Source organism: Abramis brama (assembly GCF_963993115.1).
Source record: "Abramis brama genome assembly, chromosome: 3".
NCBI classification, from domain to species: Eukaryota; Metazoa; Chordata; class Actinopteri; order Cypriniformes; family Leuciscidae; genus Abramis; species Abramis brama.
In genome coordinates this window covers 7,547,076-7,571,315 of record NC_139965.1, presented here as the reverse complement: position 1 = coordinate 7,571,315, position 24,240 = coordinate 7,547,076, and the positions used below count along the sequence as shown (strand labels likewise).

The 24,240-nt window shown below is 38.6% G+C and overlaps 2 protein-coding genes and 2 long non-coding RNA genes across 5 annotated transcripts in view; 1 reads left to right on the top strand and 3 right to left on the bottom strand.

Annotated features, from left to right (window-relative positions):
* Window positions 1–24,240, bottom strand: part of LOC311079208 — a 60,562-nt gene that overhangs the window by 19,029 nt on the left and 17,293 nt on the right. The gene's annotated exons all lie outside the window — the stretch shown is intronic.
* LOC311079192 (uncharacterized protein) lies at window positions 9,794–13,923 on the bottom strand. Its single transcript, XM_084108407.1, has 3 exons — window positions 13,578–13,923; window positions 13,410–13,431; window positions 9,794–10,948 (listed from the first exon to the last, which is right to left on the bottom strand). Exons 1-3 carry the CDS (start codon window positions 13,597–13,599, stop codon window positions 10,576–10,578), a joined length of 417 nt encoding a protein of 138 aa, XP_083964533.1. The 5' UTR covers window positions 13,600–13,923; the 3' UTR covers window positions 9,794–10,575.
* LOC311079214 lies at window positions 12,515–18,158 on the top strand. 2 transcript variants are annotated; one of them, XR_014605360.1, is made up of 5 exons: window positions 12,515–12,643; window positions 15,713–16,004; window positions 16,864–16,960; window positions 17,056–17,844; window positions 18,028–18,158. It is a non-coding gene; the product is annotated as an uncharacterized lncRNA (long non-coding RNA). The 2 variants fall into 2 exon arrangements; XR_014605361.1 differs by lacking the exon at window positions 12,515–12,643 and adding an exon at window positions 14,170–14,220 and having other exon boundaries at window positions 15,713–16,960.
* Window positions 21,970–24,240, bottom strand: part of LOC311078903 (uncharacterized protein) — a gene marked incomplete at its 5' end in the record, with an annotated part of 4,901 nt that continues 2,630 nt past the window's right edge. Inside the window, 3 exons of the mRNA XM_084107954.1 lie at window positions 21,970–22,054; window positions 22,267–22,310; window positions 22,616–22,686. Coding sequence (XP_083964080.1) covers window positions 22,000–22,054; window positions 22,267–22,310; window positions 22,616–22,686 — 170 coding nt within the window. The 3' untranslated portion in view covers window positions 21,970–21,999. The remainder of the gene's footprint in view (window positions 22,055–22,266; window positions 22,311–22,615; window positions 22,687–24,240) is intronic.

Here is a 24,240-nt window from a genome sequence, read left to right as displayed (position 1 = left end):
TACAATGCTTCCTGTTCACTGATAGAATGACAGAGATATGTGGGTAATGTAGTTTAAAACGTTTAGTAATAAAACAATAAATGTTAAATAAATAATATATTTAATGGACAACTGGATATCTAAATTTGTTTATTGTGCAAACCTTTATGACATATATGAGGGACAGGCTGAAATTTGATATTTTACTGTGAGCATTATAAAAATAACCTTTATGCCAGCTTTCCATATATGTCTGAAAACTGTGGCCAACATTATTTATTAAACATAGTATAAGCAGTTGTCCAGCCAATTTTCTCTTTGATACACTAACCGGACTTTGAGTTACAGCCATTTGAAATGTGCATTTGTTTGCTCTTCTGGGGGCCATTGCTGGGGCCCTGGGGGTGGAAGAACAGTATAATCTACACAGATCTATACACACTGTTACTATTACACAAGGATAATGCACCATTCAGTAAAACAACAAAAAAACAGTGCCAACATTTCCTTTTCACCGCCTCTTGCTGCTTATATTCCTGACATCAGTGATATATAGAGTATACTATATAGAGTATACTAGAATGATCAACATGGATCATCTTCAATTAAGCTTAAAGTATTTATAGCAAGATAGCCCACTGCAGCCTTGTTATTCACATAGCTTCCTTTTATTTCACTGCAAACTGGCATACATGCATGTATGTGCAACTTTTGTTGCATTGTTGTCCCAAATATCATTAACCCTTGTGTGGTGTTCATATTTTTGTTACTCAGCCAGTGTTCGTGGGTCTGGTGGACCCGCTGCATTTTGGGTTTTTTAATTCAACACAATCAAAAATGTTATGTTAAAATACTCAACAGATGTTTACTTCATCCCAATTACAAGCAATATAAACTGCATATATGGTTAATATTTTCTCTTTACCTTTATTAGATCACATTTAAGAATTGCAACCTCGTGTGGGAATGGCAGGAGCAGAAACACAAAACTCACTCTTGCACTCTTTCACCCTTACACACAATCTCTCACACGCACGCTCACACACACACACTCATGCACACACCCACAACACACACACACACACACACACACACACACACACACACACACACACACACACTCACTTGGATATGTGGTGTACGGTCACTCTCCATAGGTATAATGGTTTTTCTAATGTACAAACTGTATAATCTATCCCCCTACACTAACCCTAGCCCTAAACCTACCAATCACAGAAAACTTTTGGCATTTTTTGAATTTCAAAAAACACCATTTAGTATGTTTTAGTATGAGGACACAGATGTCGTCATAAACCATATTTACGTTGTAATACCCATGTCATTATACACATTTGTGTCCTCACAAACCATACACACTAACAGCAGGCCCTGACAGGAGGAGGACAGAGTAAAGGTACACAGGACCTACAATTTCTACACTTTTATTAGCCATCCTGTGTGTAATATAAATGTGTAGGGTATATTATATATATATTGATATATTCCTCACAGAAAATGAGCCAAGGCCAATGAGTCTCAGTTTGAAAAAATAATTAATTGTATCATTTTTCTTTTGATAAAATGAAAAAGGGTCCAACAGACCCGAACACCATACAAGGGTTAACCAGATCTAAATTTTTATGTCCCAAGTAAAAGAATTATGGTCATTAATTATATGTAATTATTTATATGTAGTTATTTTTAAAGAAATAAGAAATTAAAATTTCTCAAATAAAAATGTAGATTTACTGTACCAAACACCACTTTCAATACACAATAGTCACCATACTTTATTAAACAACACTTTATTGGAGAACAAAGCATAAAGTTGATAAAGTAGCATAAAGACAAATGAGATTCAAGATAAATAAAAATGTGTCTTCAAAAACACATTAACATCATATGAATCCATTCACAGCTGCTGAAGCCACAAAACGAGTGCCAGATAATTATATTCAGTCACCTACAGAAAACAGATTTGATATTGTGTTGGAAAATAATGATTCATTATCACAGCTAAACTGGTTTCTTGCTCTTCCCTGTATGTCTCTATCGTGTTCTTCTTCCTTGTCTAAATAGTTTGTTCAGTTAAAGAACAGAAGATGTGATCACTGATGTGGTGTAGCTTTTTCTCAACCAGAAGAAAGAAGTCTCAATATCCCATTGTCTGGCGTTCTCCAGTCCTGGTCTGAAAGTAAAACAAAAAACAGAAACCATTCAAATAAAGTTGTTTAATGGACAGTCGGGTCAGCTTATGTTCTGCGTTATTTAAAGCAGTGATGGTTTACTCTGGCCCTCAGCGTCCACTGTCCTGCACATTTAGCTCCGACCTCAAACCCTCCTGCCTATTGTCTAGAAGTAAACCTGAAGACTTTGGTTAAAATTTTCAGATGTGCTTGATTAGGGTTGGAGGTTAACTCTTAACTAACCTCAAAAAGTAGAATGCAAAGAGCCAGAGTTGCCTGTTCCTTACAGAAATTTACAAAGCAGCAGTCAGTACATTATATAATATACACATTGAAGTATTATATATATATATATATATATATATATAATATTGCAGCACATAATATAAGCTAAGTACTGAACAAAAACAGTTTTACCCATATCAACAGCAACATATTTTAAAAGATTTTTAAGAAAGGCATGGTCTCTTTTGAGCCTTTGCCAGTGATGCTTGATTTCTTTCCAGACAACATACTCTTCTGTCAATTGTTTCAAGAGCTTCACTTGGTCAAAAACCAAGTGATAACCTGTACAATGTAAAATTGTCAACATCAAAATTATGTACAACATATTACAGCCTTGTTTCAATACAATACATACCAATGGACTCGCGCACTTTTCTGTCGTCTTTGGGCACCAGATGTTCCTTCCTCACCCGAAACAAAGGACTTATTCGATTAGCTTGCGTCTTCCTTCTCGGCTGTAAAACAAGAAAGTCTCAACTTACTCTATGTGCAATTACTATTGTTCTTTAAAAACATAAATTAAGACAGTTATATATAAGTTAATTTACCATATGATTCAGGAGAGAACATTTGATGAGTAAATACTGATATATTTAGAAACTTCACCTGGGAAGGGCTGATCACGGCAAGATTCGCTGCGACTCACTAGTAGCTCTTGTGGGGGTTGAGTTTGATATTGGTAGAGCTTTAAAAAAAAAGGACTAAGTAATCCTGCAAAACAGAAAGGAAGGTAATTTTAATACATTACTTGCAAATAGTCAGTTTATAACTGTAGGATATGTTTTCTGTAAAGAGTGTTGCATAATTAAATGTTAAAAGCATTTTTATGTATTAAGTTCACTAAAATGTGGGCATTTCTATGAATAAAAGTATGTCTTTAATAGCAAGCAATAATCATGAAAATGATTTACATGCAAACGGGACAGTTATCAGCAGTGTAACTGATCTGATTATGACAAAATAATCGAGTATCTGATGTCATGTGACAAGTCAGATAAGCTTTTCCACTCTTGCAAACAGAGGTAGGTTATGAGGTGTGGAGAGACATCATGTATCACTGGAACATAAACAGACGGGGACCAATTTGCAATTAATATAAACTTTCTGACAGTGTGTGTGACATCCAACAACTTTCCAAGAAGTGGCGCAACTGATTTACAAATATCGCGATAAATATGTACAGGAATTGAGGCAGTAGCCAATGACAGCACTAGGAGTAAAAGCTGCAGGATTGTGTACGAGTATACAAATATGTACGAGTATGATACGAATTTGACAACTTGTTAAATCTTGTGAATTATTAAGACTTTCAGTCTATATTTGTACTGATTGGGCTATGGGTTTTGTGAGAAAAGTTTTAAGAAACAACAAATGCTTGATAAAATGTTTGATTTAGGGTTAAAACCAACACATACATACCATTGCGAATATTTGCCTTTGCAGCTGTCAATCCGTTTACTTCTCCTCCAACAATAATGGGCTGACTGAGTCCGAAAGGCCCTTTTGGTCTTTTCAGCTGAAAAAAGAGAAAAGAAAATATCATTATGTATAATATATAGGATTATTTAAAGGAAAAAGTACTGATATACCTTACAAATATTGGATGTTACATTATAAAGCCTTACAAGCATGGCAAGTGTTGTGGTTAATATGCATTTACAACAAATATCACTTATATATCAATACTGAGGTAAAAGCATGGTAAGTTTTGTGATTACTGTCCTTTACTAAATCAATCACAGTAAAAAGTATGGTTACTGTGGTAAAAGCATGGTAAGTGTTGTGGTTACTGTGCATTTACAATAAGTACCACATTAAAACTACAAATAGTGTGGTAAAAGCATGGCAAGTTTTGTGATTACTGTCTTTTTACTACACTTATCACAGTAAAACTAATGTTACTGTGGTAAAAGCATGGTAAGTGTTGTTTTTACTGTGCTTCTACTACAAATACAACTTTGGAACTAATTGTACTATTTTTAATCTGATATGATTATCTCTAGGCCTATAGCACGTCACGTGACAGGCAGTGTTAATCACCCTGTTTTGAATTAGAAAGCAATGAAACGCAAAGTCTCCGTGGAGATGGCAGATATAATGGCAGATTAATATCGACAAACAGAAAAGACATTATATCACACATTATTAGGACAGCGTATTTAGGTATTTACTTACCAACATCTGACACACGTGAACTGATGCCAAATATCGCGATGTGTTCGGAACGAGACTTCTTCAGCGCGATTTCCTACTGATAAAATATAATTTAAAAAATATCAATAAACAGCAAAGCAATCCAGCTTCCCTGGCAATAAGACCGAAATAATAACATTAAAAAAAATAAAATAATAAATAATAGAAGAAATTATAAAAATATATTTTTATAATTTCTTCTATTATTTATAGTCATAAGAAATGGCCACCTTACAAATCTAAAGTTTCTAAACACAACAACTTATTGTCCTGACTCAACAGTTTTTAATCAAACCTCCGATAAAAATACGTTATCCAGCTTCTTAAAGCAGTGTCCTACTATGACAAGAAAACGCTAAAACTCCAATTACTTGCAACTGCAAGCGTCTGAGAGCGTTGTTAAACTCACCTTTTAATGTCGTTTTGCCTGCAGTTGAGGGTTGCTTTGGTCAAACTCACCTCTGAATGCCGTTTTACCTGCAGTTGAGTGTTGTTAATTTCACCGCTGCGTTGTTAAACTCACCGCTGAATGATCACGTGCGTTGTTAAACTCACCGCTGAATGATCACGTGCGTTGTTAAACTCACCGCTGAATGATCACGTGCGTTGTTAAACTCACCGCTGAATGATCACGTGCGTTGTTAAACTCACCGCTGAACGCGCTAAACCTTTGCGGGGACTTTAATATCAGATTGCGAGGGTTTTTAAACATCAAAAACCAGTTGGAGGGCCAGATAAAAATTATCTGGGTGCCGCCATTTGACTCGCCCTGGCATAGATAATATTTTGTAGCCCAATGAGAAAAAAAGGAGTAAATAATTTAAACAAAATGAACAGCATTAGCTGCTATGGAAACCTGCTTTGGATGTATTATGTTCAGGACAAACGTAATAGCACTGCAATAGATTGGCTATATTAGGTTAAGGACCAACGTAATAGCACTGCTTATATTAGGTTAAGGACCAACGTAATAGCACTGCTTATATGTTGGCATGTAACGTAATTGCGATTTGCAAAATAGTTTCCTCAGAACGTATTTCATGTGATACAGGGTTGGTAAAAAACATCCCCATAATGATAACTACTTTGATGTGCAGTTTTAACCTATTTTAATTTATCAGTTGAACACCTTATTTGACACTGGCCCTTGTACCGCACCCACTAATTTCTCTTTTGGTTGGAGTCAAGGCTGAGTGTGTCGAGGGGAGGCTAGTCACCGGGTGAAACACATTTGCTGTGAGTTTGGAGCACCAGGGTTTGAGCACCTCTATTTTGTTTGCTGTGCACACATAAGTGGCTGAGAGCACAATTTATTACAGCTAGTTTGCCACCCCTAAGCTAAGCTTTAGCCTTGCAGTTTCTATTCTTTTTATTATTATTATTATTATTATTATTTTTTGCTTTATTTGGTGGGAACGGTACAGTATTTTTCATTTGTGATGTTTGGTTTGATGTGATTCAGTGTTTGAATCAGGCGGGTCTGGAGGAATGTTCTTTTAGCATTGTGATATTCCTAATATTATTATAATAAACTTGCCAGTGATTTATACCATGATTAAATGATGCCAGTGGAATATTTATCCTTTTAAATAAAATTATTAATTTGTTTACTGGATGACGTGACTGTCTTTTCACTGCACCAACGAACCTGTGTTCATTTCATATTTCTTTGGCTGCAATTCCCAAGGTGGCGTAGTCAGTGCTATCTGGATTAAGTGATATTAGAAAGTACCAGGCCGGTCACTTATAGTTTCTGTAGAAATACCAGAGAAAATCCAGCCAACTCGCCATAATTTGCTGGAGCCCAGGTCTTGCTGTTTTATGCGCCTTTAACAGTAGTGTTACACAAGGAACAACAGACTTGCACATCTCTGTAATGTTCTACTATTGCAAAACTATCCGGTTCAGTTTGGGTTCACTTGTCTGGGTGATTGCCTTGAAACAGGTTATTTTCTCTTTCACTTTATGCTAAGTTTTCCAAGTGTGTCCTGAAATATGGTAGTTTCTCTTATTGTATTGATGAATATCAGTGTGTCTGATCTGATCTGGTTTTGGTGTTGCAGATAATTTTTCTTCAGTTGATCATTTTATTTATAATTTACGTAACTTATTGTGATACTAATGCTAAGCATTATAATATATTATTGAAGATACACATAGAAGATAACGTTAACATAAATGTTAAACACTCAGAACAAACAATCCAGGACAAGGAACAAACTGAAACTGAGGGCTTAAATACATGAGGGTAAACAAATGAGTCGATGAGTTCATTAGCGAGGGACAGGTCAGTTAGATAAATCAATGAAACTTCATAACAAACAAAGACTTCACAGAACATAACCCTGACAGTATGAGCCAACTCTCTCCATTTCGAAAGAGTTGTTGAGAAAACAGATGTACTAGAAGAAGTAAAGGGGACTTCAGCATCACAATATGGAAGTTATGCAACTTTGTGGGATGGCATTCACTGTAAAGAAAATCCCCTGCTCTCAGATGATGACCTAAAGTTGCCCTCTGTCCTTTAAGACTTCGAGGTTTCAAATCCTCTTGCACTTCTCTTAAAATGGGCATTCACTAACATCCAGCTTTGTTTCGATCCGCACTTCACACCGTTCAGACATGCAGTGGCCACTGGTCATTGTGAGTTAAGGTAATAATAATAGTAATACAATAACATGATACTGTTTAGTGCAAAAACTTGAAAGGGATGAAGATATTTATTATGGGCTGTAGAGTAGTTGTGTGCTTTCTGCTTACTTCCATCCCAGGATTTCCACTTGATATCTGACATGATTTGTTTGAAAGTGTTGCTTCTGTGGTCTTAAAAAAAACTTTAATTTCATCATCAACTGAAACGTTGCACATGTGTCAAATAACTCTCATTATAGTATTAGTGGAGTATTAGTGGAGTATTAGTGGAGTATTAGTGGAGTATTAGTGGAGTATTAATAGAGTATTAGTGGAGTATAAGTGGAGTATTAGTAGAGTATTAATAGAGTATTAGTAGAGTATTAATAGAGTATTAGTGGAGTATTAATAGAGTATTAGTGGAGTATTAGTGGAGTATAAGTGGAGTATTAGTAGAGTATTAATAGAGTATTAGTAGAGTATTAATAGAGCATTAGTGGAGTATTAGTGGAGTATAAGTGGAGTATTAGTAGAGTATTAATAGAGTATTAGTGGAGTATTAGTGGAGTATAAGTGGAGTATTAGTAGAGTATTAATAGAGTATTAGTAGAGTATTAATAGAGTATTAGTGGAGTATTAGTGGAGTATAAGTGGAGTATTAGTAGACTGTCTGTTTAATATTTGATAACTCTTTATAGTGATGCTCCTTCTTAACTTAGTTTTCTACCCAGTTATCTGCATTAGTGTGTTTTTTAGTTGTATTTAATGTAAATGTATCTTAAAGGAGCTGTATGTAAGAAATCTATTTCAATTAATCATAAAATGGCCCTGATGTGTCACTAGACATTAAGAAATCATGTTCATTTCAAATACTTATATCACTGACAACAGTAGTATGGCTAAGCTATTGTCATTTAAAAAATGGACTTGCAGCCCTCAACTGATGTTGATGTTGTCATTTTGTGTTTTGGCCTGACGCGCCTCCCTCCAGCTATCTACCAATCACGAAGTCAGTAGTGTTTCGGGATCCGGGTTGCCAGCTTTGCTCTAACCTACCCCAACTCTAGTCGGATAAAAATGTCTAACGTTACTAAATCAAAAAGACCTCGTTATAATTCAGAAATTAATCGTGACAAAGTCCGAAATTAAACCAGAATTTGTATTGGAGATGCTTTTGAAAGATAGAGACGGCTGAAAACGGAGAAGAATTTGAACACAGACGCCAACGTTGCTTATCTGGACAGGTAATCTTATAAGATTCATCTATGCTTGGCTAACTTGTACTTGATGTCAATGGACATTTCATATATTCATGACAGTCGAACAAAGTTATGCATGTTCGTGCAAAGTAACGTAACATTAGCTCACATGGACGTATGCTAACATTAGCAATGCATTATAGGAGCCCGTTTCTCTGTCATTATGCCGAGACGCTGAGGAAAACAACATTAGCACGCTCATTATGGCAATTTGAAACGTAATTGAGACAGAAGCCTAACTTTACCTCAGAAAAAATTATTCGTCATTCGTTCTTCACGTATATCGTGGACTAAGTTACACATGCTGCAAGTTGACCTGTATTTCACATCACATATTTTAGCGTGTTATGGACGTGTGCTGCAGGGTAAGTACAAAAATACAGCTGGCCACTTTCACTTATAGCATCAGCTAAATGAATAGCTGTATCTTTGATATTGGTTACACATAGTGACATAGGCTTGTGCTTGTACTTACATTAATGACAGATACATAACGTTACAAGTTAGACTAACAGCTACCGTTCTGTCTGTCACATACGAGCATACATATTTACGATTATTCTGTCACATACGAGCATAACATCTTTACGATTATACTGTCACATACGAGCATACATCTTTACGATTATATTTAACTAATGGCAATTAGTACATTTTTTTAAATATATAATTACTTAATAATTACTATTAATTACTACTTATTAATTACTTAATATCTATAGCATAAACATAATTAACAGAAAAAAACTTTCTGTGTACGTCTCGTCGTCACTTGCCATTGGAAGCTCATTGAAGCAGCCTACGTTTCTGCTGAATCCTGCAGCTTATCTGGCAACCTCGAGTCAGGGGGTAGGGGGAGGAGATACACCGCTCTACAGTATTTTTAAAGTGATTGCAGTACCAGTTTTGGCCACAATCCTACATACGGTTCCTTTAAAGCTGTTGATATCAGACTAATCATGTTTCATCACAGCTGTTTAATGTCCACCAGATGAAGCTCGAGAGCAGGAGAGACGAACTCCACAGATAACAGAACGCTTCCCAAACATTGTTCTGCTTATGGGAACATTACAATGTCCAGTTTTCTTAATGTTACTGGAACGTTTTTTAAGGTGATGAATGATGTTTCTGAAACATTCTTTAAACTATATTTTTATTAACAACTCAACATCTTACAGAGTAAATTCCTCTTCAAAAACGTTACTGATTAATAAACTAATATATTAAATAATCATGGAGAATTTTATAATGACATTATATGTATTTTGGTTTTAATCTGTTTGATATGGTGAAAGTCTAATAAAAGTCAGTTATTAAAGTATAAATGAAAAAGACCAAAAACATTTTCAGTAAACCATCCCGTACACCAAGAACAGTTACAAGATTGAATATTGTAAACAAACATTTGTTAATTTTAGCTTCATTTATTTCAAATACCTTCCCAGGCTTACTTATAAAAGATCACACAGTTTGGTGAATATGTTGGTGAGATCAGATGTACATTTATTTGTTAATGGATATTTTGATCTTCTACATCTACATCAGTTGGGAAAGCATGATTATAGTTTTTATTTTATTTTACATTACATTACAAAACAGTAACATATACAACAAAAAGGGCAATTAAAATGAATGCCTGAATAATTTAACAAGAAATAAACAGAATCTAAACTCCAGAACAAGTGGTTCATTTACAAAGACAAATAGAGTTTCTCCAAGGTCATACAGAGCCAGAAAAATTATCAGAAAAATCAAACAGTTGCTCATTAAAAAATAAAATGAAATCTTTCAAAAACCTAATTTTTGTAAGTAAAATTTAATCACATATTACAAACTCAATGTAAAAAAGAAAAAAAGTACGTTTGACCTCATTTTCGTCACTATTTTCTGATTAGAGAAACCCTCTGCTGTAATGTGAGAGTTTCTAGCCCTGAAATCATCAGATCTACAGTAGACAATCCCAGAATATGTAAACTTCTATAATTCAGAATTCACTGCTTTCAAAGACTGAACACTTTCTGCAGGATTTATTAGTTGCCACTTTAAATGTAATTCAAATTGTTCTTAAATTCAACAGCTGTGTTTCTCATCGTCTGAATACATTCTTCTGCTTTTGTCTTGTTTTCACGTGTGACATTGTAATCAGCAATCTTTACTAATAGATCATCCCTTGCTTTTTTTAGGTCCTCATGCAGTTTGCGAGTTTCGTCAATTCTCTTCAGTTTTGCAGAATCCTTCTGAAGCCTTTTTATGGTGTCATAAGGTTTACTCAGACTTCCAATCTTGATTGAGTTTGTGAAATAATCTGTGATCTCCTTAATTTGACTTCGGCTTTTAGTCAAATCCAGTTCCTTTAGTTTATCAATGAGAATTTGAGTTTTGAACTTCAGTTCATTAACGCTTTTTTGCAATTCCCTGAAATATCAAAACAATTTTCATTAGTAGACAGCACTGGATATTTGTTTCGTCTGTTTTATGGTTTAACAGCCAAATGGCACATATTATATTAAGCATTATGCACATTGTAATTGTCATGCTGTACTTTTGCACTATAGCAAACTAACAACACTATAAAACTCCACAATAAAGGCTCCTTTGTTAACATTAGTTAATTCATTGGCTAATAGAGGCTGTGTTCTAGTTTGTATGTCCTTCTCTTGATAACTTCTCTCCGTCTCAGATGTACCGTTCAAAAGTTTGGGGTCAGTAAGATTTTTTTTTATGTTTTTAAAATAAGTCTCTTCTGCTCACCAAGGCTGCATTTATTTGATTAAAAATACAAACAAAATTAGTAATATTGCGAAATATTATTCCAAATTAAAACCACTGTTTTCTATGTGAATATATAGTAAAGTGTAATTTATTCATGTGATCAAAGCTGAACTTTCAGCATCATTACTCCAGTCTTCAGTGTCACATGATCCTTCAGAAATCACTCTAATATGATGATTTGATGCTCAAGAAACATTTATGATTATTATCAATGTTGAAAACAGATGTGTACAAATTCTTTTCAAATTATTTGATGAATAGAAAGTTCAAAAGAACAGCATTTATTTAAAATAGAATATTTTCTAACATTATCAATTTCTTTACTGTAACTTTTGATCAGTTTAACTCAACCTTGATGAATAAAATTATTGATTTATTTTATTTCTTTCCCCCAAAAATAAAATAAAAATTCTTAAAATAAAATTTAAATGTTACAAAAGCTTTAGATTTCAGATAAATGTTGTTCTTTTGAACTTTCTATTCATCAAATAATTTGAAAATAATTTGTACACAACTGTTTTCAACATTAATGATTTCTGAAGGATGTGACTCTGAAGACTGGAGTAATGATGCTGCAATTTCAGCTTTGATCACAGGAATAAATTACACTTTACTGTATATTCACATAGAAAACAGTGGTTTTAAATTGGAATAATATTTCACAATATTACTGTATTTATTTATCAAATAAATCAAATAAATGCAGCCTTAGTGAGCAGAAGAGACTTTTTAAAAACATTAAAAATCTTACTGACCCCAAACTTTTGAACGGTAGTGTACATCATTGCATTCAACTCACTGAACTAGAATCATTAGTTTTATGCATCGTTCATGCTATAATATAATGATCTATGTAAAAACAGCCAGCTTAAAGTATCTACAAGTATTATATTATTATCTCATAATTTAATTCATAGAGTTGTGTGTGTGTAACTGAAATGTGATTTGCTGTGAACACAATCATGTTCTGTTGTCAAAATCACAATCTGTTGTGGTTTAAGGAGCTGCTGAATACAGTATAAGTTACACTTTCCATATAAACTTCCACTTGACGAGTAACTATTCATTTTAAAAATGTTGAAATTAAAGCTGCAGTCCATAGTTTTTCCTCTGTCGCCATCTCTGTTCGAAATCTGCAACTGCAGTTATTCGCGGAATTATCAACTTTACGTGGGTTGTGTCTCGGCACGGCACAGCGCGGATGAATCCAGTGTTTAGAGGAGAATGTGCGGCTGTCAGTCGCTGCCGGTGTGGATACTGTCATTCGCAATCACAGATTCTACTTTTTGGAAGTATGACCAACATAAGAGTTTTCACCGGAAAATGTCGTCTGAACAAGTAAGTAACATCCACTTTTGTTCTGATCAACTAAGAGGAAAAAAGCATTGCAGTAAATCACGCTGATTAAATCTAACGATCTCTTATCATATCACGCCAAACCGTGGAAATTATACTTTTTTCTAAAAGTGTTAATGTTAACAACATCAGCATTGCGTGACTACATTTAATGCCCTCCCGATATTATCCTTGTGTTCGCACGGGCCGGTTGCAGTCTCTTTTTTTTTTTTCTCCGAAGCCTGAAGTCTTTTGCGTTTTACAACGGGTGAATCTCTAGTTGTCACTGATGATTGTCGTTTTAACCTTTCTGGATCCGCCATCAAATTGATAAGTGTAATTATATCAAGTGCTGTGAGAAAAGGCTATAAATCTCCAGCATCCTCACACTCATAGCCTACTAGCCGAGACTCTTCTTTATGTGGACAGATGTGACGTAATGACGCAAAGACATGCTTGAATTTCCCGCAGAATTAAAAACATTATTACAAGCTTACCGTGTTGAATCGAGCTATGGCAAGCAGAGAGTTTTGAACACTGGCTGGTTATGTACTTGCTCAAAAAATTTTGTGGATAATTTTGAACCGAAAAACTGCAACTTTATCTAAGATGAATAAAATGCTGTAATAATAGTTAATGTTAACTAATGTAGTTAATGTTAACAAATGAAACCTTGTTGTAAATGATTTACTCATATTTATAATAATCAGTTGATTATAAAGTTAATAAAGATAAAGTCAAAGCTTTGAACAAGAATTAGCATACTTACTCTTCTGCTTGTCTTAATTCACCTGTATGAGACATTAAGCATTTTAAAAGATTACTCAAATAATTCATAACTAACAATATATGTATATAGTGCTGCGATAGAAGTATTGTAGTATCCTGGAGTAACCACTAGGTGTCGTGTTTGTATTACAAGTGTGTGTGTTCTGACCTGAAGACCACCATGATCCCATGTCTGTTGCTGTAACCGCTGCAAACAGAAGTAAAGTGATAACTTTAACTCAATGTATGTCATAGTCTGATTTATAGTGAAGATACTACAAGAATGTAATGATTTTGTGTATTTATTGAAGTTGAATGTCACATTCTTTGTTCTGTATTCCTGCAAGGATCAATGCATAAAATATTTTCACTCCTTGTACACTTGTGTCGATGACAACGCAGCCTGATCTCACACACGAAACGTACATATTTAGACGTAAATAAAAACGATCCAATTCGTATATATATTTACGTATTATAGTGACTTTTACGTATCATATGGACGTTATTTCAGGTTCGATACGTATCTATATTTACGTATTAAAACTTAAAATACGTATAGATTCAACGTATATCCATTTATGCATTTATATGAAGCTGCTTTTAAATCGTATGTAGTGAATTTATATTTAATTTATATTTTATTATTAATTTGCTTCGAGGTCTTATGAACTATAAACGTTATGATTCTGTGGTTTTGATGTCAAATTAATATTGGAAAAGTGCGCGTTCCCGAACACGTGTCGGAGTCGGACTCATTTCAGGGTTGCAACAGACTCCGTTCGTTACAGTTTGGATGTCTGTTTTTCCAGGTGAGGAAATTTATTTATTTATTTATTTATTTACTTCTGTTCATTTATATGTGTGTTTTATGAAATAAGATGATTTTAAGTGCAGTTGTTGCTTTTTGTCCTGTTAGATAACAACAGATTGCTGTCTTGTAATAGAAAAAGTGCATCGACTGGAGTAATGCTAGGTTTTAGCATTGGAGAGATAGGGGGTGCGTCTCAATCAGCTCCGTAGTTTAGTAGTCAGGGCACTGATCAGTACACAAGTCAATGGGCTGGCTCCCTCATCAGTGTCCTGACTACTGAACTAGGAGCTGATTAAGACGCACCCAGGGTGACCAGACGTCCCCGTTTTCTCGGTTTTTGGTGTTCTGTCCCCGGAAATGTCCCCGTTTTACATCTCGTTCAAAACAACCCGCAGATATATTGCAAAAAAGGCGCTCAACCAACATACAGCAGCCTGTGAGATACGCTGATTCGACTTGTTCGCGCGCGCGCCGTTAAGTTACTTGAATAACGTAACCGAGGGCAGAGCGCCATTATCGTCAAATAATAAAAAGAAACATCGTTATCGCTTTCAAGGATATTGACTAGTGACTAACTGTTCATGTTAAATTAAATTAAGACTGTATGTATGTGCTTAATAAAAGAGCCTCAACAAGGTGCGGGATTGTTTTGTCCCCAAAAGTTCCGCAGTCACAAAGTGTACCACACACTTATAAAAAACCTAAACAATTAGCGTTACAATCGCAACAAATACATGTGTAGAAATGCACATACTTTCTGCTTAAAATACAAAATAACAAGACCAACTGAGAATAAGAGTTAATTGCAAGCGCAAACTTAACAAAACATTTGAATTAAAAAAGTAATTTATATAGTACAAACTTATGAAAATAAAAATATTAAATACAATTATAAATGTTAAAATATTTTTTAAATAGTTTTATTTATCATAGTGTTGTTCATATTTATCATCAGCGTTGTTGTTGTTGTTGTTTTGGCGGTTCATTGAATTGTATTACCGTACTGTAAGACGACCCTGAATATAAGACTGTAACTGCATGAGGGATAATATGAGCCGTAAATCTCCCGCAGACACGGTGCACGCTTTATTTTACATCACAACTGACGTAACATTTGGAATACTCCGAGTCAGATATGGACATTATTATTTTTGACGTCACAAACCTCGTCTTATATTCGGGTATATATGGTAAATCCAGACCAAAAATCCTAATAATCAAACTAAATCATAATAATTGTTAATGTTAATATAATATAGGGAGCCTCTAACAACAATAACAACACATTCAAAAATGTATTGTCCCTGTTTTTTAATTAAAAGATAATAACAAATGAGATTTTAGTGATATTTTGACCACTCAAATAGGAAATGTCCCCGGTTTCCATTTCATCTGGTCACCTTAGTTTGATACTATATTTAATATAATACATATATTCATAATTATTTTGACGCATTTATTGTTTTTTTGTTTGTTTTTTACATGTTCAGATCACACACTATGACAGATAACAGCAAACTTGATGAACTAGTAAGAAAAGGGCGCGCAGTTGCTGCAGGCTTCGATGAGGTGTATGACCGCAGCCAAATGGATGCCCTCATTAAAAAAAAACGTACTGACCCTGCACAAATGGACCTTTGTCAGATAGTCAAACAAGGACAGACGATTTTTCAAGCACTTGGCCAGGAGAGTTCCAAGAATAATCTCAACCATCTTTTGAAGGAATCCAGAGAGATGTTTGACCAACCAAACAAAAGTGACCCAAAGGTCCAACCAGTGATGGTAAAGTAATATAATGTAGTTTTTGAACATCCAAATTTTAAGGCAATCAGTATAACATTTGACAGAAAATTTTAAGAATATTATTAAAGATTGATGGAACAATAGATATAATGTAATAAATATTTTAAATTATAGTATTAATTTTTACTACGATTCAGACAGTCATAATCCTATCAATCTTGATGTGCATAGCAAAACGTCCGATCTTAAAGTCGGCATGAAACGGAAGTTGAGATTGACATTTTTTCCTTGTTGTGACGTATATCCGAGTGAAACGGCTTCTGAAATTAGAAAAAAATGTAGGGCGGGGCTTGATTTCGTTCTTCGGGAATTGATTGGATCGTTGGAGGTTGGGCGTTGCAAACAAAATGGAGGCAGATTTGAATGCCAGTTTACATTCAGTTGTGGAGGATTTCTCTCCACCGGACTCCCCACCGTTACCCTCCCATGAAGGATTTTTTATTGAGGAGCCCGGCGACGAGGACGAGCAGCTAAATTTTCAGGCAGGAATCAGCTCATATTTATATGAGCCTCCCGCGAACCAAGATGAGTCAAGTTCACCCTCGAGAGCAGAAACGAGACAGACACCGATAGCCGCACCCTCATCGGCTCTGGCCGCACCCTTTCGCCATGGCACGTGACCAAAAGAGAAGAGAGGTCGTTTCGAGGGGGGAGGGAAGGGTAATGTTTTTGATTAAAGATTATAAGGGTACATGAATTTAAAAAAAATAATGAAGTGCACAGATAAATCATTTATAATAAACACTACAATATTACATATAAAAAGAAGATTTGTCAAATTTGATTTCATGCCGACTTTAATGATGCACAGATATAGTGTAATGTTTGATTTTTACAGACAAAGAGGAAAAAAAGGATCCAGTCCAGCTGTAAAGTCAAGTGTAAAATGAGAGAGAAGTCACGTCCGCAAAGGGCAGAATCTTCTACTTCACATGGTAAGATTTTGTCATCCTAAAGGAAAATAATTTATTATATTGTACATTAGTTTTTTTTAAATAACAAAGATGTTTTGACTGACTTTTACATTCAGATTCAAGAGTCAGCCAATCAAGGGCATGTCCACAGCCAACAGAATCTGTTCCAGATCAGGGTCCAGATCATGGTTGGTTAGGCCTATATGATTTTTTTTATTTTTTTTTTACATTTATTAGGTCTTATTGTAAATTCATGTCTTTATTTTTGGATATAAATTATATGAAACTATACATTTTTCATGATGTGCAAAGATCCCCATATGAGCCCCAGTAGCCCCAAATGATTTTGATCTATGATACTTATATAAAATGCTTTGCTTAAACTTAAAAAAATATATATAATTTTTTTTTTTTTTCAAATTAGCACAACAGTGCCCTACATTGTAACAAAAAGCAATAACAGTAACTGCACCGTGTCATTAGACAGGAGACTGTTTTGTTACTCTCAGTGGTGTACATAATTTGCAATTGTTTTTTTTTGGGGGGGGGGGGCTCTACCCTTCATTGTGAGAGTACCCCACATTCAGCATCACTGCATTGGGGCACATAGACAGCAGCTTCATCAGAAAGATGGAGGGAGGCTAGACCCTTGTTAATCAGCAACAGACTTGCAACAGAGCATATCACAACACAGTTGTGTTCACAGTGCAAGGCAAAGGTGGCGGTGGTCAAATGCAAAGAATGTTTGCCAAAACAATACACCTGCATTGACTGTGACTGTGCTATACACCGTACACAAGTGTTTCACAACAGAAGCACTATGATTTTCGGCTTCTACAAGGCTGTACCTCCCACCACAGTGGTGAAGCAGGACTCTGATGGGCAATATTTTCACCATCATGAAGGTACTGTCTTATTTTAGTTTTTGAATAATTACTTTCTAATAAATGTCATTATAAATGTAATTCTTAGAATAGTCACATAACTACAATCTGCCATTGTCAAACTTCCTTTTTAATTTTTTTATTGAACTTGCGAAGTTATGAATTGAAACATTTTCTTTTAATGTTTTCTTTTTTTTATTGTAGATCGACTCTTACCAATGGCACTACCTAATTCCATATGCAGTTGTGGTGAAGAAACGTACAGTGTTGGCATAGGGAGGTCCATTACTTTAATTAACATGAAGGGTAAGTGAGCGTGTGAGTGAGCGTGAGCGTGTGCGAGCCTGCGAGCGCGTGAGTGTGCGAGCCTGCGAGTGAGGGTGCGAGCCTGCGAGCGAGTGAGTGTGTGAGCATGCGAGAGTGTGTGTGAGCGTGCGAGTGAGCGAACGTGCGAGCGTGTGAGCGAGCCTGCGAGTGAGTGTGTGAGTGAGAGCGTGTGAGTGAGCGTGCGAGTGAGCGTGCGTGTGAGTGAGCGAGTCTGCGTGTGAGTGAGCCTGAGTGTGCGAGCCTGCGTGTGAGTGAGCGACCCTGCGTGTGAGCATGCGAGTGAGCGAGCGAGCCTGCATGTGAGTGAGCCTGAGTGTGCGAGCCTGCGTGTGAGTGAGCGAGCCTGCGTGTGAGTGAGCGAGCCTGCGTGTGAGCGTGCGTGCGAGTGAGCGTGCGAGTGAGCCTGAGTGTGCGAGCCTGCGTGTGAGTGAGCGAGCCTGCGTGTGAGCGCGCGTGCGAGTGAGCGTGCGAGTGAGCCTGCGAGTGAGTGTGTGAGCGAGTCTGCGTGTGAGTGAGCGAGCCTGCGTTTGAGTGAGCCTGAGTGTGCGAGCCTGCGTGTGAGTGAGCGAGCCTGCGTGTAAGCGTGCGAGTGAGCGTGCGTGCGAGTGAGCGAGCCTGCGTGTGAGCGAGTCTGCGTGTGAGTGAGCGAGCCTGCGTTTGAGTGAGCCTGAGTGTGCGAGCCTGCGTGCGAGTGAGCGAGCCTGCGTGTGAGCGTGCGTGCGAGTGAGCGTGCCTGCGTGTGAGTGAGCGAGCGAGTGAGCGTGAGCGAGTCTGCGTGTGAGTGAGCGAGCCTGCGTGTGAGTGAGCGTGTAAGCGTGCGTGCGAGTGAGCCTGCGTGTGAGCGAGTCTGCGTGTGAGCGAGCGAGCCTGCGTTTGAGTGAGCCTGAGTGTGCGAGCCTGCGTGCGAGTGAGCCTGCGTGTGAGCGAGTCTGCGTGTGAGCGAGCGAGCCTGCGTTTGAGTGAGCCTGAGTGTGCGAGCCTGCGTGTGAGTGAGCGAGCCTGCGTGTGAGTGAGCCTGAGTGTGCGAGCCTGCGTGTGAGTGAGCGAGCCTGCGTGTGAGTGAGCGAGCCTGCGAGTGAGCGTGCGTGCGAGTGAGCGTGCGAGTGAGCGTGCCTGCGTGTGAGTGAGCGAGCGAGTGAGCGTGTGAGCGAGCCTGCGTGTGAGTGTGCGAGCCTGCGTGTGAGTGTGCGAGCCTGCGTGTGAGTGTGCGAGCCTGCGTGTGAGTGAGCGAGCCTGCGTGTGAGTGAGCGAGTCTGCGTGTGAGTGTGCGAGCCTGAGTGTGCGAGTCTGCGTGTGAGTGTGCGAGCCTGCGTGTGAGTGTGCGAGCCTGCGTGTGAGTGAGCGAGCCTGCGTGTGAGTGTGCGAGCCTGCGTGTGAGTGTGCGAGTGTGCGAGCCTGAGTGTGCGAGCCTGAGTGTGCGAGCCTGAGTGTGCGAGCCTGAGTGTGCGAGCCTGAGTGTGCGAGCCTGAGTGTGCGAGCCTGAGTGTGCGAGCCTGAGTGTGCGAGCCTGAGTGTGCGAGCCTGAGTGTGCGAGCCTGAGTGTGCGAGCCTGAGTGTGCGAGCCTGAGTGTGCGAGCCTGAGTGTGCGAGCCTGAGTGTGCGAGCCTGAGTGTGCGAGCCTGCGTGTGAGTGTGCGAGCCTGCGTGTGAGTGTGCGAGCCTGCGTGTGAGTGAGCGAGCCTGCGTGTGAGTGCGCGAGCCTGCGTGTGAGTGCGCGAGCCTGCGTGTGAGTGAGCGAGCCTGCGTGTGCCTGCGTGTGAGTGAGCGAGCCTGCGTGTGAGTGAGCGAGCGAGTGAGCGTGAGCGAGCGAGTGAGCGTGAGCGAGTCTGCGTGTGAGTGAGCGAGCCTGCGTGTGAGTGAGCGTGTAAGCGTGCGTGCGAGTGAGCGTGCGAGTGAGCGTGCGAGTGAGCCTGCGTGTGAGCGAGTCTGCGTGTGAGCGAGCGAGCCTGCGTTTGAGTGAGCCTGAGTGAGTGAGCCTGAGTGAGCGAGCCTGCGTGTGAGTGAGCGAGCCTGCGTGTGAGTGAGCGAGCCTGCGAGTGAGCGTGCGTGCGAGTGAGCGTGCGAGTGAGCGTGCCTGCGTGTGAGTGAGCGAGCGAGTGAGCGTGTGAGCGAGCCTGCGTGTGAGTGTGCGAGCCTGCGTGTGAGTGTGCGAGCCTGCGTGTGAGTGAGCGAGCCTGCGTGTGAGTGAGCGAGTCTGCGTGTGAGTGTGCGAGCCTGAGTGTGCGAGTCTGCGTGTGAGTGTGCGAGCCTGCGTGTGAGTGTGCGAGCCTGCGTGTGAGTGAGCGAGCCTGCGTGTGAGTGAGCGAGCCTGCGTGTGAGTGTGCGAGCCTGCGTGTGAGTGTGCGAGTCTGCGTGTGAGTCTGCGTGTGAGTGTGCGAGCCTGAGTGTGCGAGCCTGAGTGTGCGAGCCTGAGTGTGCGAGCCTGAGTGTGCGAGCCTGAGTGTGCGAGCCTGAGTGTGCGAGCCTGAGTGTGCGAGCCTGAGTGTGCGAGCCTGAGTGTGAGTGTGCGAGCCTGCGTGTGAGTGTGCGAGCCTGCGTGTGAGTGAGCGAGCCTGCGTGTGAGTGCGCGAGCCTGCGTGTGAGTGCGCGAGCCTGCGTGTGAGTGAGCGAGCCTGCGTGTGAGTGCGCGAGCCTGCGTGTGAGTGCGCGAGCCTGCGTGTGAGTGTGCGAGCCTGCGTGTGAGTGAGCGAGCCTGCGTGTGCCTGCGTGTGAGTGAGCGAGCCTGCGTGTGCCTGCGTGTGAGTGAGCGAGCCTGCGTGTGAGCCTGCATCTGAGTGAGCGAGTCTGCGTGTGAGTGAGCGAGTCTGCGTGTGAGTGAGCGAGCCTGCGTGTGAGTGAGCCTGAGTGTGCGAGCCTGCGAGCGAGCGTGCGAGTGTGTGAGTGAGAGTGTGAGCGTGCGAGCGTGCGAGTGAGTGAGAGTGTGTGAGTGAGAGTGTGAGCCTTGTAACGCAAAGAAGGTGATCAGATTGTCAGCTCTCTATATGATTAAATTACTGAAATTACCCCGTGATCAAAACCCCCTCTAGTCTGAGACCTAATCAACTCGCTGGCATCCTTATCCACAAACACCTCTATTGTCTCAAGATTCTTCCTTGCAGGATGTGCAGACCAAACGGCGCCAACAAATGGCGTAAATCATTGTAAATCATCAAAAAATATTCCAACATAAACCATTTTGACAACATTACATTACGTCTGCATTCTTTGATATGTGGAGCAGTTTTTGTGTAATTACCAAAATATATATTTCTGTCTTAACTATTTAAAAGATGTTAAATAATTTATTGATTGTAGCACTAAAAATGCCACGTTATTAATGTTATTTTTTATTCACAATTTATGATATACCTATATAAAAACATAATGTCATCATATGTATTAATAATGCATGTATTTATTGAATGTAATGTTGTAAACATTAAAAACAAATCTGGTAAAGTTTGAACAAATAGTGAATTTTTAACTATTGTTATCACAGACATTTTCATTATTTCACAAGCCAGTAATACCCCAGCAGTAAGTATCACAGTTCCATGTTAAATGAACTTTAGTGTCAGGGTTGTGGGTAGAGATGAGGCAAGGACTGAGGATGAGGCAGACTGTGTAATAAGCTTTATTGAAAAACAACAAAAACTCAACGAAAACCTCCCCAATGAGGGAGAACACAGTCTTCTCAAATGCCGGCAATATGTTAACAGAAAATGACATTTCAGTAGGAAAGAGGAGGAGAAAAGACAACACAGGACAGAAAACAAAGGAAGAGGTGAAATGAAGAGGTGTCTGAAAACTGCAGTGAGATTCTGAAGAAAAAAACAACAACTTGAACAACTTCTATTTATTCATTTACAAATCAGTCTGCATGAAAAAGTTCATAAGGCTCCCATGTGCCCTTCCACTTTGCTCCACTGAAAAACTAAATACATTTGAAATAATTTATCTTTGTGACATTTATTGATGCATTTATTATGCAAGTACAACTGCATTTCAGTAGCAGAATATTAGAAGATAAAGAAAATAAAGATTGATTTACAGCTTCTTAACTTGAAAACTCTGCATGCAAAGCTTCGACTAACAAAAACATTCTGGTCCCTGTGAAATCAATGTAAAAAGTACATACCAGCCAGAGCAAGGCTGCCAGCGCACTTTTGTCTCTTTTTTCCCCTGAAATTTAAAGAAAATAACATTAACTTTTTTTTTACATCTATATTATTAATTCATGTGCTATCGTAATTATTGTAAATACTAGTTTCCTAGTTTAAAAACTGGACATGAACGCCCTCTCAAGTCAAAAACTTGAATACAATGAGCTCGTAATTACGACTTCAGAAGTGGGAAGTAGGCCTACGAAATTTCCAATAGCACGTGAAGGCAGCATTAGTAGTTTATTTTTTTTAGATTTCATAGCTGCCTTATCCTTCACAGAAACTCAAATAGAAGACAAATAAAATAAATTCAATGTTACTTACATTTTTTATTATTCTCGTTCCCATGGTTTTTAAAACTGGAAAGTGTTCTTGGTTTAAATGCACTGGACAGTCTATTGGGAAGAGAGCAAAAACAATTATATAACTATTTGAAAAGGACTGAGGCTTCAAACATACACAATGCTGGATGTATGTATATGCATGTATGTATGGATAGAAGGCATATATATGTAGTGATGAGTGAAATAGAGAAATAGATCGTCCCTGCTGAAAAATCCAACAGCATATTGTATATTTTATTATATTTATGCTTGGACCAGAATGGGATGCTGCTTGCTGGGAAGCGGATGTTCTGGTAAACCAGCCTATGTTTGCCTTTGAATGCTGGTATGATGCCAGCAAGACCACAATGGAATTCACATGTATTGCATATCACATTTCTTATTGTGTGTTCATAGTTAAAAGACCAAGAAAATCTTCCAATTAATTTTAATTAATTATTAAGATGCTGTTTAATTGTACATTGCAAATACCTCAGTGTTAAATGAACACTGTTCAGTGTACATATGGTCCTGAACTATAGAGAGTAAAAGTTATACTGATGCAATGTTGTAGTTAATGAAATTTAGTAGATTTACTCCACAAGTGATGACTGACAATAAGTAACATATAAATAAACATCTACTGTACAAAACTGTTTTGCAAAGAACATTCTTCAACATTGCATCAATTGCTTTCATACAACTCTCTGCTGTTTTATAACATAATTTGCTTATGTCATGTCAGTCAAAATTAACTATACTTGTGAATGCTGAATAGTCATTCCATATAAAACTAATAGTCCTCATTTCATTGCTTGAGTCAACAATGTTGAAGTAGTTGTCAAAATCTTTTCTTTTTTTTCTGAAAATGTATCCTAAATTGAAAATTTTCTCTCAGGTGAATCTCAACTTTCATGTGGCCAGACAGAGAGGAACGTCTGGATGTGCATGAATGATTACAGTACTATGATTACAGTAAGTTGTAAAGTGAAAGTGAAAGTGAAGTGACGTGTGGCCAAGTATGGTGACCCACACTTGGAATTTGTGCTCTGCATTTAACCCATCCAAGTGCACACACACACACAGTAGTGAACACACACTGTGAACACACACCCAGAGCAGTGGGCAGCCATGTTGCTGTGGCGCCCGGGGAGCAGTTGGGGGGTTCGGTGCCTTGCTCAAGGGTCTCACCTCAGTCGTGGTATTGAGGGTGGTGGAGAGTGCTGGTTATTCACTCCCCCCACCAACAATTCCTGCCGGACCTGAGACTCGAACCTGCAACCATTGTAAATAAGGGTGTATTTTTTATTTTGCACAATGCTATGAACAAATTAGAAATGCAAAGAGCATATGCAGTAAAAATGTGAAACATCCATAATAGCCGCTTTCCGACCGGAGGAACCTTTTCACAGTTCCTAGAACTATTGGCTAAAGTACCCGGATGTCGGCGTGTTCGCACCGCAGGAACTAGGAACGATTTTAGTTCTAGGAACTCTATTTGTTGGAACTAATTTGGGTCCTACTTCAGAGTAGGGTCTAAACCAGCACTATAGGAACTATCCGTGACGTTAGTGTACGCTGATTGACCGAACGCACGCGGAGCACCAGCACCCGCCATTTTTAAAA

Bases quoted from the DNA above. Each gene is read 5' to 3' on its own strand.
- LOC311079192 (XM_084108407.1), bottom strand. From the start codon at position 13,599: ATGGGATCATGGTGGTCTTCAG. The intron at 13,432-13,577 runs GTCAGAACACAC...TGTCTCATACAG, and splicing joins GGGATCATGGTGGTCTTCAG to GTGAATTAAGACAAGCAGAA. The intron at 10,949-13,409 runs GTAAGTATGCTA...TTGATATTTCAG, and splicing joins GAATTAAGACAAGCAGAAGA to GGAATTGCAAAAAAGCGTTA.